This window comes from Hylobates moloch, unplaced genomic scaffold, assembly GCF_009828535.3.
Source record: "Hylobates moloch isolate HMO894 unplaced genomic scaffold, HMol_V3 SCAFFOLD_3, whole genome shotgun sequence".
In the NCBI taxonomy this organism is placed as follows: Eukaryota; Metazoa; Chordata; class Mammalia; order Primates; family Hylobatidae; genus Hylobates; species Hylobates moloch.
In genome coordinates this window covers 30,668,144-30,682,332 of record NW_026652278.1, presented here as the reverse complement: position 1 = coordinate 30,682,332, position 14,189 = coordinate 30,668,144, and the positions used below count along the sequence as shown (strand labels likewise).

The 14,189-nt window shown below is 44.1% G+C and overlaps 1 protein-coding gene across 1 annotated transcript in view; it reads left to right on the top strand.

Moving 5' to 3' along the window:
• AS3MT (arsenite methyltransferase) overlaps positions 1-6,064 on the top strand; it is a 35,227-nt gene extending 29,163 nt beyond the window's left edge. Inside the window, exon 11 of the mRNA XM_032178948.2 lies at positions 483-6,064. Coding sequence (XP_032034839.1) covers positions 483-590 — 108 coding nt within the window. The 3' untranslated portion in view covers positions 591-6,064. The remainder of the gene's footprint in view (positions 1-482) is intronic.
• Positions 6,065-14,189: the final 8,125 nt, after the last annotated feature.

The following is a 14,189-nucleotide window of genomic DNA, read 5'->3' as shown; positions in this document are numbered from 1 at the left end:
TACTCTCCTCTGAGATCTGTCTGGCCGTTGCTGGCAATTTCATCTGAGCATCAGCAATTGCTAGTGACAGCCCTACATCTGGAACTCACTTTCCTGTTTGGTATAAATGTTTCTGGAGATTAGAATAAGGGAAGAGAAGAAGTTTTAGCATTTCCGTATCTCAGTTCCAAAGAGGTTTAAAAGGCACATGCAAATGACAATCCCACAAAACAAAATCAACTGAGCAAAAATCAATGCTCTGCCCAAGAGGGACCATCTTTAAGAAGCTCTAAGTGAAGTTTACCTTGAAAGTTGTAATTAGAAGCTTCAGGAAGCAAGTGCCTTTATGGCAGAATGACTGATGTTACTCCCAGGATCCCATGGAATTGTAAAATTTTATCTCTGTTCTATGTAAGTCAACCTAAATCAAACAGAAATATTAGTGTTTGGGTACATCAAAACACCTTTAACTTGTCCTTTCATTTTTGTTTGCCTTTTGACAGGATATAATCACAGATCCATTTAAGGTTGCAGAAGAGTCTGACAGTATGAAGTCCAGATGTGTCCCTGATGCTGCTGGAGGCTGCTGTGGCACAAAGAAAAGCTGCTAAATCTGTAGCCAACCAGGGGACCACAGTAGTGGGCAAGAGTGATTTGCATGTTTTTTAACCTGCTTTTCCCCATAGCACAGACCATAAGAAACAACAAATGGGGCCGGGCACGGTGGCTCATGCCTATAATCCCAGCACTTTGAGAGGCCGAGGCAGGCAGATCACCTGAGGTCAGGAGTTTGATACCAGCCTGGCCAACATGGTGAAATCCTGTCTCTACCAAAAATACAAAAAAATTAGCCAGGCATGGTGGTGCACACCTATAGTCTCAGCTACTCGGGAGGCTGAGGCAGGAGAATTGCTTGAACCCAGGAAGTGGAGGCTGCAGTGAGTCAACATCATGCCACTGTACTCCAGCCTGGGCAACAGAGCAAGACTCTGTCTCAAAAAAAAAAAAAAAAAAAAAAAAAGAAAACAACAACAAATGGCAGAGAGCCACCATATTCCAAATCACTGAAAAAAATAGATGAATTATTTTTATTTCTTTATTTATTTTTTTGAGACGGCATCTCGGTCTGTTGCCCAGGCTGAAGTGCAGTGGCCCCATCTCGACTCACTGCAAGCTCCACCTCCTGGGTTCACGCCATTCTCCTGCCTCAGCCTCCCAAGTAGCTGGGACTACAGGCGCCTACCACCATGCCCGGCTAATTTTTTCTATTTTTAGTAGAGACGGGGTTTCACCATGTTTAGCCAGGATGGTCTTGATCTCCTGATCTCGTGAGCCACCATGCCTGGCCATAAATGAGTTATTTTTAAGACGCATTGATTAAAGATTCACAGCAAATCATATGAAGACTAGTTAAGCAGATTTTTTTTCTATTTCCCAATTCAAAGTTCTGGTGCCACGTAGTGGTCAGAAATGGAACAGAGAAGCTGTCTTAAGGCTTCTTCAAGGAGCAGGAAAGGCATCAGAAGAAAAACAGTTGGCGGAGGGTCTCAGGAAAAACATCTTCCTTCTGATCTTTTGCATAGCACCTTTTGGACTTTTCATCATGTTTGCTTATTAAACAAAGCTCCTACTGCCATCATACTAATCATGCAAAAAGATTGCCAAATCATGTTTGGTAGGAGAACTTTTGAGGTAGCTTTTAAACAAATGCTTTTTTTTTCTTTTTTTTGCAATAGAATTAAGAAAACAAATTAATCATAAACATCTTTGAATCAAGTATCTCAAGAAAACAAATGAATCATAAATATCTCACCCTAATGGCAGATGACATAGTGATTATTTGTTGTAAATTATCCTAACTGGATCAGGAATCGAGTTCGATTGTTTTTTAAAAAGAGAGCTAAAAGATGTAAAAATGACCAGGCATGGTGGTGTGTACCTGTAGTCTCAGCTACTGGAGAGGCTGAGGCAAGAGGATCGCTTGAGCCTAGGAGTTCCAGGCTGCAGTGAGCTATGATTGTACCACCGCACTCCAGCTGGGTGACAGAGCAAGACCCTGTCTCTAAAAAACAATAAATAAATAGGCTGGGCACGATGGCTCACACCTGTAATCCCAGCACCTTGGGAGGTCAAGGCGGGTGGCTCACTTGAGGTCAGGAGTTCAAGACCAGCCTGACCAACATGGTGAGCCCTCCATCTCTACTAAAAATTCAAAACTTAGCCGGGTGTGGTGGCATGTGCATGTAATCCCAGCTACTCGAGAGGCTGAGGCACAAGAATTGCTTGAACCTGGGAGGTGGAGGTTGTAATGAGCCAAGATTGCACCACTGCACTCCAGCCTGAGTGACAGAGTGAGACTCTGTCAAAGAAAAAAAGAGAGAGAGAGAGGAAGGGAAGGGGAGAGGAAGGGAGGGGAGGGGAGGGAGAAAAGAGGTGTAAAAATGGTAGGTTTTCTTTTTCTTTATAAGGTGTCCTGGTTAAACTTTTAGCAAAATGATAGATTCAGTTTTTCCATAGTTAAAGAAGAATATTAAGAACATTAAAGAAAGGTTCAAGGATGGTAAATAACTTGAATTCCAGCTGTACTTGAGGACTTTATTGGAGGACACAGAAAGGTACAAGTCATGGTCATTATCATCAGGAGCTGGATAATTCAGTTTTTAAATAACAGCCTTCAGGCCGGGCGCGGTGGCTCACACCTGTAATCCCAGCATTTTGGGTGGCCAAGGTGGGTGGATTGCTTGAGCTCAGGAGTTCGAGACCAGCCTGGACAACATGATGAAACCCTATTGCTACTAAAAATTCAAAAAATTAGCTGGGTGTGGTGGTGCATGCCTGCAATCCCAGCTACTCGAGGCTGAGGCCCAAGAATTGCTTGAACCCAGGGGATGGAGGTTCCAGTGACCCGAGATCGCGCCACTGCACTCCAGGCTGGGCAACAGGGTGAGACTCTGTCTCAAAAACAATAAATATAAATAAATAAATAAATAGCCTTCAACCAATCAAGGGTTTTGATAAGATGTCAACCAGTTGCCCTGGGCTCAGTACAAAAAGAACCAGGGGCATGGCATGGTCCAGGGGATTTCGGACTAGGGGTTTGAGAATTTTAAGGCATGTAAAACATTGGAATGGATTCCATAGGATAGACTTCGGTTTTAAGAAAGCTGTTTAATAGGGAGAAATTCTCAGATTTTTGAGTAGGTTCAGCTATAGAGCCTAACTTACTATTACAGACAGAGGAAAGAACTAGGTAGTATTTTTTTAAGCCCTATTCACCTCCGTGACCTTAATTTTAAACATGGTTGCTTGGTTCTAGGGTGCCTTATCTATCTAGTCATAACCTACTTTAATGTGAAAATGGTACATTACAGCATTAGCTACAATGGTACAGCTGGAATAAGCATACTTTGCTCTTCATGAGTACAAGATGGCCCTGCTTGGGGGGAATTGATTGAAGCGTGTTCTGTTGGCTGGGTGTGGTGGCTCATGCCTGTAATTCCAGCACTTTGGGAGGCTGAGGCGAGTGGATCACTTGAGGCCAGGAGTTCAAGACCAGCCTGGCCAACACGGCAAAACCCTGTCTCTACTAAAAATACAAAATTAGCCAGGCATGGTGGCCAAGGCCTATAATCTCAGCCACTCAGGTGGCTGAGGAACAAGACTCGCTTGAGCCTGGGAAGTGGAGGTTGCAGTGAGCCGAGATCACACCACTGCACTCCAACCTGGGTGGCAGAGCGAGACTCTGTCTCAGAAAAAAAAAAGGGGGGAGGGGTGTTTTATTTATTTGGTTTATTAGGCTTTTTGGCATTTACAAGGAGAGGGTATTAGCTTTTTACTTGTCCTTCTGAACTCTCAGTTCCCCAAAAAAGATGTTGAGTAATGGGATTGGGCTGGGCAACTTAGCAAGACCCCATCTCTAAAAAATAAAAATTTTATTTTTTTATTTTTATTTTTTTTCAAGACAGGGTCTTGCTCTGTCACTCAGGCTGGAGTGCAGTGGCATGATCTTGGCTCACTGCAACCTCCGCCTCCCAGGTTCAAGTGATTCTCCTGCCTCAGCCTCCTGAGTAGCTGAGATTACAGGCGTGCACCACCACACCTGGCTAATTTTTGTATTTTTAGTAGAGACGAGGTTTCACCATGTTAGCCAGGGTGGTCTCAAACTCCTGACCTCATGATCCACCTGCCTTGGCCTCCCAAAGTTTTGGGATTACAGGCGTGAGCCACTGCACCCAGCCTAAAAAATAAAAATTTAAAAAAAAAAAAAGAATCATGGAAGGCTGCAGAAACTTTTCAGCTTACCAACTCAGGGAGGCCCAGCAGTATCCTCAACAGGCCCCCACCCCCACATCCAGCCATGCATAGCTGAAAAGGGCATGGCTTTGTGCCAAGACAACCCCAGAGCCTGCTCCTCCTATTTATTCTTGGCCTTTACTTGGATGGCTCCAGGGAAGCAGCTGAGGTAGTCACTCATTCTGCTGTGTTAAGATGGGAATTATATTAAATGAGTCTGGCAAGGCATGGAACTGTCTATCCTTTCTTTCATTCATTCACTAAATAGTAATTATCTCCTGTGTACCAGGCACTGTTCTAGGCACTGGTTGCTAAAATGGAATATTATGAACCCCATGGGCCAAGAGGACAGAAACTGCTGAGTGTATTTTCTAAACTTTGTTGGTACCTGTCCTGACTTCTGTGATTTGCCAATTTTCTTCAACTATGCACCACAATTTGGGTCCAAATAAAGGTTCTTTTGTAGGCTCTGTCCTGAGACTCAGTAGAGGGAGATCTCACTAGGGTAAAAATGAACTCTTTTTGAGGTTACAGTGAGCTATGATCATGCTGCTGCACTCCAACCTGGGTGACAGAGCAAGACCTTGTCTCTCAAAAAAAAAAAAAAAAAAATTCTTTTGCAAATATGAAGCTGGAATTATACAATCCTAACAATAACCTATGATGAGCTTTACTGCTTCATTCCAGTTTCCGTTCAACTGCTGACCCTGCAATTCCTGAAAGCACAACTCCCACTGAGGTTAATAAGAGTGTTATGTGAATGTAAGTTTTGTACTTAATTTCCTCCTGCTGAGTGAGCCTTGCTTGTGTTGGACTCACAATCATAACAATTCCCTTCCGCAATGGGAACATGGTGGCCCCACCTTCCATGGGGCAGGGCCATGCTGCAGTGCAATGCTCCAGGTGAGGGGGAAGATTAATTTAGAACCAAAATATTCTGCCTTAATACTACTTCATTGCCTCATATAGTAACATGATGCCTCATAAGCCAGAGAGAGTAAAAATGTAGACTGGCCAGTCAATGATGTTCTAGGCACACTGTAATCCAGACTTGGGTCTGACAATTTTTTTTTTTTTTTTTTTTTTTAGAAATGGGGTCTTGCTATCTTGTCTGGGCCAGACTTGAACTTCTGGGCTCAAGTGATCCTCCCATCTCAGCCTCCCAGGTAGCTGGGACTGCAGGCACATGCCATTGAGCTCATCTCTAACTTTTAAACTAGGCCTAAAGCCACTAACCTTTTTCTCATTGGTGGAGTGAAAAGTGACACAGGAGACAGCAAGCAAGTATTCTTTTAGATCCGGCTCTGCCGCTGAACTAGTTATTTGGCCATAGGAACATCATTTGTCCACTTTGGGATTCACTTTCCCCATCCGTCAAGTGAAGGCATTGAACTTGGAAGACTCTCAAGTTCTCTTCCAGATGTAGAAACAGATTTATGGGTCCAGATTCTGTAGAGGTCACAGTGTTTTTTCCAATTTTTTACAATCAGTTGCCCACATTTATAAATCAGAAAATTCTGTATAAAATATGAATTTGGGCTGGGCACGGTGGCTCACGACTGTAATCTCAACACTTTGGGAAGCCGAGGTGGGCGGATCAGGAGTTCGAAACCATCCTGGCCAACATGGTGAAACCCGTCTCTACTAAAGATACAAAAATTAGCCAGCCATGGTGGTGCATGCCTGGAGTCCCAGCTACTCAGGAGGCTGAGGCAGAAGAATCGCTTGAACCTCGGAGGCAGAGGTTGCAGCCAGCTGAGATCACACCACTGCACTCCAGCCTGGGTGACAGAGCAAGACTCCGTCTCAAAAAAAAAACAAAAAAAAACATATATATATATATATATATATATACACACACACACACATATACATATACATATATATGAATGAATTTGGGGCTTCTTGAAAAATTGAAAATGCTGACAACAGCAGCCCTACATTTCTGCATAGTTGTGATGGCCATGGCTGAGTAATGGGTTCCCCTTCAGACAGGGCATGTCCCTTTAGACAGTTTGCCACCATCCCCACCTCAAGTCAGCTTCACTCACCCCTGTAGGCCTTTGAGTTTGTGGCTCTTTTTTAAGTATTAGAATTAGTACAGTTTCATCAATGTTACAAGTAAGGTTTTTTTCTATCATACCTCACATGATGGAAGTCAGTGACCTAATCTATGACACTAACATATATTTAATTCATTACAAGCGGTAGCCAAGAAGGGCACATGGAGCTTTGCAGGGATGCTCACAGGAGGACATCAGAGAGTGCTAGAGCTGCTTATGGTAATGTGACCTACAACTCAGAGCCTAATTGTGTCAGGTGAAGTGGCCTGGACAGTTTACTCTCTGTTCTCAGAGTTAACAAGCTCCCATCACATAACTTTCTTTGTGAATATTAAATGAGCCTACTCTGGAAAGCAAATGTCAAGTTGCCAGGGAAGAGAGGTTTGCACAGCAAGTGCAGAATGATTCATGTGGCTTCTAGGCTTTGTAGTTAATCTTCTATTAACTGTCCTTATTTTCTTTTTAAAATTAACCTTATTATTCCTTTCAACTGGATCTAACTAAGGAAATGCTATGAAGGAGGTATTTTTATTTTTGCTTTTAAATAATGTAGCAGGAGCCCGTGAAGCCAATGCAACCCTTTAAAGATGGTGATTTCTCATGGTTATGAGGAAGATTCATTGGTTTGTGTGTGACAAAAACCAGACAAATACCCCACGTTGTTTCTTTACTAAGCTCCCTTATGCCTCCCTCACAATGCTGATTTTTCTAATTTTACAGAAAACTGAGGCTGAGTATATTCAAATGGTTTAAATGATGGGATCACTTTTTTTGTTTGTTTTTGAGACAGGGTCTTGCTGTGTCACCGAGGCTGGAGTGCAGTGGGGCAATCTGGGCTTACTGCAACCTCTGCCTCTTGGGCTCAAGTGATCCTCCCATCTCAGCCTTCCGAGTAGCAGGGACTACAGGCATGCGCCACCATCACAGAGCTAATTTTTGTATTTGTTGTGGAGATAGGGTCTTTCTATGGTGCACAGGCTGGTCTGGAACTCTTGGGCTCAAGCGATCCACCTGCCTCGGCCTCCCAAAGTGTGGGGATTACAGGCATAAGCCACCATGCCTGGCTGGGAAACACATTCTAATAAATGTTAGAACAAAGGCCAGAACTTGTTCTGACTCCTATACCATTGTATTATATGGTTTGTCCTTGCTTTTCTTTAGGGAATTTTCCTAAATTTAAAAATATAGCAACTAAAAAGGGAAATGATTACTATAAAAGTAAGGATAGTGGCCAGGGGTGCGATGGCTCACACCTGTAATCCCAGAACTTTGGGAGACTGAGGCAGACAGATCACTTGAGGTTAGGAGTTTGAGACTAGCCTGTCCAACATGGCGAAACCCCATCTCTACTAAAAATACAAAAATTAGCTGGGCGTGGTGGTGTGCACCTGTAATTCCAGGTACTCAGGAGGCTGAGGTGGGAGAATTGCTTGAACCCGGGAGGTGGAGGCTGCAGTGAGTCAAGATTGCACCACTGCCCTCCAGCCTAGGCAACAGAGCAAGAATCTGTCTCAAAAAAAACCAAAAAAGTAAGGATAGTGGATACATCTGGATTAGAGGGAGAGGTGTGTGGTCTAGTGGTCTAGAAGGGATATATAGGGGTTTTCTTGACTAGGGGGTGGTCACCTTTACCATGATAATTATCAAGTGAACATAGTCTGCCTGGGGCTGTCCCAGTTTAAGCCTCAAACCAGGTTAAAAAATTTTTTTTTTTTTTTGACACGGAGTCTTGCTCTGTCACCGAGGCTGGACTGCGGTGGCGTGATCTCGGCTCACTGCAACCTCTGCCTCCCAGATTCCAGCTATTCTCCTGCCTCTGCCTCCCAAGTAGCTGAGATTACAGGCACCCACCACCACACCCAACTAATTTTTATATTTTTAGTAGAGACATGGTTTTGCCATGTTGGCCAGACTGGTCTCGAACTCCTGACCTCAGGTAATCCACCTGCCTTGGCCTCCCAAAGTGCTGGGATTACAGGCGTGAGCCACCGTGCCCAGCCAGGTTAAATATTAATAGTAGCCTTTTTTCATTTTCAAAGGGGTTCTGTTTTAGACGATATGTTATGTGGTCAGCTATTATACTGTACATTTATGTTTTATGCACTTTTGTGTATTTATTATATGTCAAAAATGTTTTTAAGTTAAAAAAATTAGTATCAGGAAGTCTGGCCTATGATCAGGAGTCCAGGCCAACCTGGGAAACCCTGCATTTGCTTTAAGATTCAAGATTATTACAGAGACCACAGCAGTAGTATCACCAATCCAGGTGTGGACTTCCTGAACAGAGGCTGTGCTGCCCCACCTTGGTTTTCTTCTGGCTCCTGTGACATGAGATAGTTATCTTTGGTTCTTTGTCCTGCATATGGCTGGGGAAGTGGCATAGCTCTTATTTCTAATAGTGAAGGTCAGTCCAAGATAATACATGAGAAAGTGCGTTGTAAACAGTTTAGGTTTTTTCTACTTTGAGTGGCAGGAGTTTCCTAAATTCCTAGATCGGCAGGACCTCAACATCATTGCAGTGCTACCTGTCAGGTTAATCTTCCTGTAATACAGCCTTTCTACTTAAAACTTTTTACTATAACTCCTGGATACCTACAGAATGAAATCTAAAGTCCTAAACTTGGCATTCAACACACCACAAGCTGACACCCAACCAAGTTTCCAACACTATTCCTGCTGTTCCTCTTCATTGGCTATTGAACCACATTCAACCATGTGGTGTTCCACAAATGCTGTTCCCTTTCCAACCTCACCTCATACTTTTCTTTCCAGTAGAATGCCTTCTTCTTTCTTATTTTATGTTTATTTTTTTTTGACGGAGACTTGCTCTTTTGCCCAGGCTGGAGTGCAGTGGCATGATCTTGGCTCACTGCAACCTTCTGCCTCCCAGGATTGATTCTCCTGCCTCAGCCTCTGAAGTAGCTGGGATTACAGGCAACCGCCACCAAGTCTGGCTAATGTTTCTATTTTTATTAGAGATGGGGTTTCACCATGTTGGCCAGGCTGGTCTTGAACTCTTGACCTCAAGTGACCCACCCACCTCAGCCTCTCAAAGTGCTGGGATTGCAGGCGTGAGCCACCGTGCCCGGCTTCTTTCTTATCTTTCAACCCCTTTGGTGGGGACCGAATGTCCGTGTCCCCCCAAAATTCATACATTGAAGCTCACAAGGTGACTGTATTTGAAGATGGAACCTCTAAGGAAGTACTTAAGGTTAACATAGGTCATCAGGGTGGGGCTCTGATCCAGGCGCCTAGTGTCCTTACAAGAAGAGACACCAGAGAGCTGGCTCTCTCCGTGCACATAGAGGAAAGTCCATATGAGGACAAAGTGGCTGTCTGCAAACCAGGAAGAGAGGCTTCCCTGGAAACTCACCCTGTTGGACCTTGATCTGGAACTTTTAGCCTCCAGAACAGTGTCCATTGTATAGGCAACCCGTCTGTTATGGTTTTTTTTTTTTTTTTGAGAGACGGAGTCTCACTCTGTCGCCCAAGCTGGAATGCAGCGGCACAATCTCAGCTCACTGCAATCTCTGCCTCCTGGTTCTAGCAATTCTCCTGCCTCAGCCTCCCAAGTAGCTGGGACTATGGGTGTACACCGCCAAGCCTGGCTAATTTTTGTATTTTAGTAGAGACTGGGTTTCACTGTGTTGCCCAGTCTGGTCTCAAACTCCTGAGCTCAGGCAATCCACCTGCCTCGGCCTCCCAAAGTGCTAGGATTATAGGCATGAGCCACCACGCCCAGCCCTGTTATCGTTAATACTGAGCGTCAACTTGATTGAAGGATGCAAAGTATTGTTCCTGGGTGGGTCTGTGAGGGTGTTGCCAAAGGAGATTAACATTTGAGTCAGTGGGCTAGGGAAGGCAGACCCACCCTTAATCTGGTGGCCACAATCTAATCAGTTGCCAGCGAATATAAAGCAGGCAGAAAAACGTGAAAAGGTGAGACTGGCCTAGCCTCTCAGCATATCTCTTTCTCCTGTGCTGGATGGTTCCTGCCCTCCAACATTGGACTCCAAGTTCTTCAATTTGGAGATTCAGATTGGGTCTCCTCGCTTCTCAAGCTTGCAGACAGCCTATTGTGGGAACTTGTGATCGTTTAAGTTAATACTTAATGAACTTCTTTATATATATATATATAGGCTATATAAAAGGGGAAAACTAAATGAGGTGAGAAAACACAAACTATTTAAAATTTAAAGAGGACATAGAAAATTGAGGCAATGTATTACTAAATGGGAACAAATATTGTTTTGTCTTTGCATGGGGGGATTTGACTTATTGGAGTAGAATTTTAGCCCAGCTTCAGAGGCTGTGGAGAAAAGACCATGGGAATGAGCTCAGCTGGTATGGGAAAGCTGATATTTTATGACTAGAGTCATAAATGGAAGCTCTGGTGTCAGCGCCCTGCAGGTCTGAGTCTTATGGGAGGGCTCAGAATTGGACATTCAGGACCTATGTGTTTTCCTGGCATCTTATTCCTAGTTACCATCCTCCTGTCAGAGTCTTCTTTATTTCCCACCTGTTTCTCACTTCCCAAATGTAATTTTAAATTAGTCTTTTGAATAGGTAAGATTCATATGGTTCAACATTTTAAAACTATAGCAGTGAACTGCTTCCCTAAAAGCACGACCTGGGTTGAGTGTTTTAGTCACAGTGATAAGGATAACCAAGCTCAGAGCCTTGCTTACACCCTTGTCCACAGCTGAGCTGAAGGCTGGAAGAACCAGGCATAAAGAGCATTCTAGAAGATTCTAGAAAATCCCACAGTGGCAGGGCTTGGCAGTCAGAGAGCAGGGGTGCTGGAGTAGGGCAAACAGTGGACTTTTAGCAGCAGAACTGTTCTCTGAGTAGCCCAGTAGGGTCAAGGGCGCAGTGGAGAAAGGGAGGGGGTGCCAGCTCAGAGCACAGAAGACCTCCCATGTGGGCACCTGACAGCCCCATTCCCAGGAACAGCGGCACCCAAGGAGCATGGGGGGCCCTTCTCAAAGAAGGACACTTTTCCCACAACTCCATCAAAAAGCCACATTTTTCTCTCCTTCTATCTAGTAACAATGTTCAGAAAATATTTAGAAAAAGGAGGAAAATGGGAAAGCCCTAAATAAGAGGCCTGAAAACTCCTCTTGAGATGGTAAATGGTGTTGCAGATTTTATTTTACTTTTTTTTTTTTAAACTGTTGTGAAAAAATCTTAGCTAAAAGGGTTCTATGTATTTGAGCAAGTGGATAGTGTTGCTTCAGAGAAATCCCTCTCAGGATGAACAGATTTGATACAGATTTGACTCTATGGAAAGTGTGTGTGTGGTTAACTCCAGCATTTTCCTAGTTCCTGTTTTTCCTCAGATCTTGTGGGGTTGTTTGTTTCAGACAGAGTCTCACTGTCACCCAGGCTAGAGTACAGTGGCACCACCTCAGCTCACTGCAATCTCTGCCTCCCGAGTTCAAGCGATTCTCCTGCCTCAGCCTCCCAAGTAGCTGGGATTACAGGTGCCCACCACCACACCCGGCTAATTTTAGTATTTTTAGTAGAGACGGGGTTTCACCATGTTGGCCAGACTGTTCTTGAACTCCTGACCTCAGGTGATCTGCCTGCCTCAGCTTCCCAAAGTGCTGGGATTACAGGCGTGAACCATCATGCCCAGCCCTTTTTTTTTTGAGATAGGGTCTCATTCTGTCACCCAGGCTGGAGTGCAGCCGCATGATCACGACTCACTGTAGCCTTGAACTCCTGGGCTCAAGTGATCCTCCCACGTCAGCCTCGTGAGTAGTTGGGACTACAGGAACATGCCACCATGCCCAGCTAATATTTTATTTTATTTTTGGTAGACAGTGTCTTACTATGTTGCCCAGGCTAGTCTTGAACTCCTGGGCTCAAGTTATCCTCCTGCCTCTGCCTCCCAAAGTTGTGGGATTACATGCATGAGCCACCATGGCCAGCCAAGATCTTGTGTTTTGGTGTGATTAAAATGTCGTTGTTGGAGCCTGGTGCATTAGCTTGTGCCTATAGCTTCAGCTACTCAGGAGGCTGCGGAAGGAAGATTGCTTGAGTTTGAGCCTAGGAGTTTGAGGCTGCAGTGAGCTATGATTGTGGCACTGCACTCCAGCCTGGGCAACAGAGTGAGACTCTGTTCCCTAAAAAGAAAAAGGAAATGATACCGTTGAAGCAATAAATACAATACTTTTTATAAGTAGGCAATTTTTGGAAAAAAGAAAAGCTTCTCTATAAAATCAGCTTTATGTTCAGCAACAAAACGTGTAGAATGACATTTAGTGTTTTACTTGCCATCTTTAAGAAAATCAAACTCATCAAACATTAAAAGACATTTAGGTCTGGATGCAATGCCTTCCAAATCCCTGAACCTGCAGACTTGGGGGCTTATCTTTTGCAGATGAGAAAATTGAAGTCACCCTTCCCTTTTAGTATCTAGTGAAGGATTCTGGAAAGAGAGGGTTAGGGAAAGTGTGTGGTTCTAGCTTTATCTAAATGACTTGCCCAAGGTCAGACCGTCAGAACTTAAATAGGATTGGGCAGCAGCAGCAACCATTTAGCAATCCTGGGCCTTTTGTCCCCCTTTATGGAGGTGAAATATCATAATTCAGGAGTCTCATTTTTGTTTTTCTTCCAGATTTCAGAAGAGCTCCCTAGAGGCAGGTGTTGACCTTGCCTTCCATTTAAACAAATGGATGGGCTGGGAAGCCCCTGGAAGTCACCATAAGCCTGCTCTATAGCAGGTCCTCACTAAAGAGAGGGTAACAGCCGGGCATGGTGGCTCACGCCTGTAATCCCAGCACTTTGGGAAGCCGAGGCAGGCAGATCACCTGAGTGAGTTCGAGACTCACCTCAGGAGTTCAAGACCAGCCTGCCCAACATGGCAAAACCTCATCTTTACTAAAAATACAAAAAATTAGCCGGGAGTGGTGGCAGGCGCCTGTAATCCCAGCTACTTGGGAGGCTGAGGCAGGAGAATTGCTTGAACCTGGGAGGCAGAGCTTGCAGTGAGCCGAGATCATGCTGCTGCACTGCACTTTAGCCTGGGTGACAAGAGTGAAACCCCTTCTCAAAAAAAAAAAAAAAAAAAGAGTAACTACTGAAGCCAAAAAGCCTCCAAACTTGAAGATCCCTCTTGCTAAGGAACAATTACTTGGCTTAGGCATCTAGATTGCTCTGTGTGTCTTGAGTATACATGTAGAGTATAACCCCCCACCAACCACCCAGGATCATTCAGCAACCCTCTGTGTGAATTTGAGTTGTTTTTTTTTTTTTTTTTTTTAATATTGTAAGTTGTCTGGGTGTCCTTTCTGACCTTTTTTCCTATGAGGTCCTGAATTTCTAACTTGCTTCTAAATTGCTGAATGTCACATTTTCCTGTTGTAGCTTTCTCTGAAATGCACAGGAAATGTCTGTAGGGTTGGCAAGCTCCTCCTCCCCCCACTTCACTCCTATTCCACACATGTACTTTCGGCATTTGAGAGCCTGTCTTCTCTCTTAGATCCCTTAAAAACATTTGTAATATTTCCACTTTTTATGAAGTTAAAATGGTTTATTTTCAATCCACTGCGTTAGAAGGATCATGTCTATCCTTAACCTTTGCCAAATATCCTTAAAAATCATTTTTTTCTTGGAAACTTCCATAATGCCATTCTTATAAATGCATGCCAAGCCTGAGCCTGTGGGTGGTTTTCTTAATCTGTTTTTTGTTTTGTTTTGTTTTGTTTTTTGAGACGGAGTTTCACTCTTGTTGCCCAGGCTGGAGTGCAATGGCACGATCTCGGCTCACCGCAACCTCCGCCTCCCAGGTTCAAGCAATTCTCCTGCCTCAGCCTCCCTAGTAGCTGGGATTATAGGCATGTGCCACTA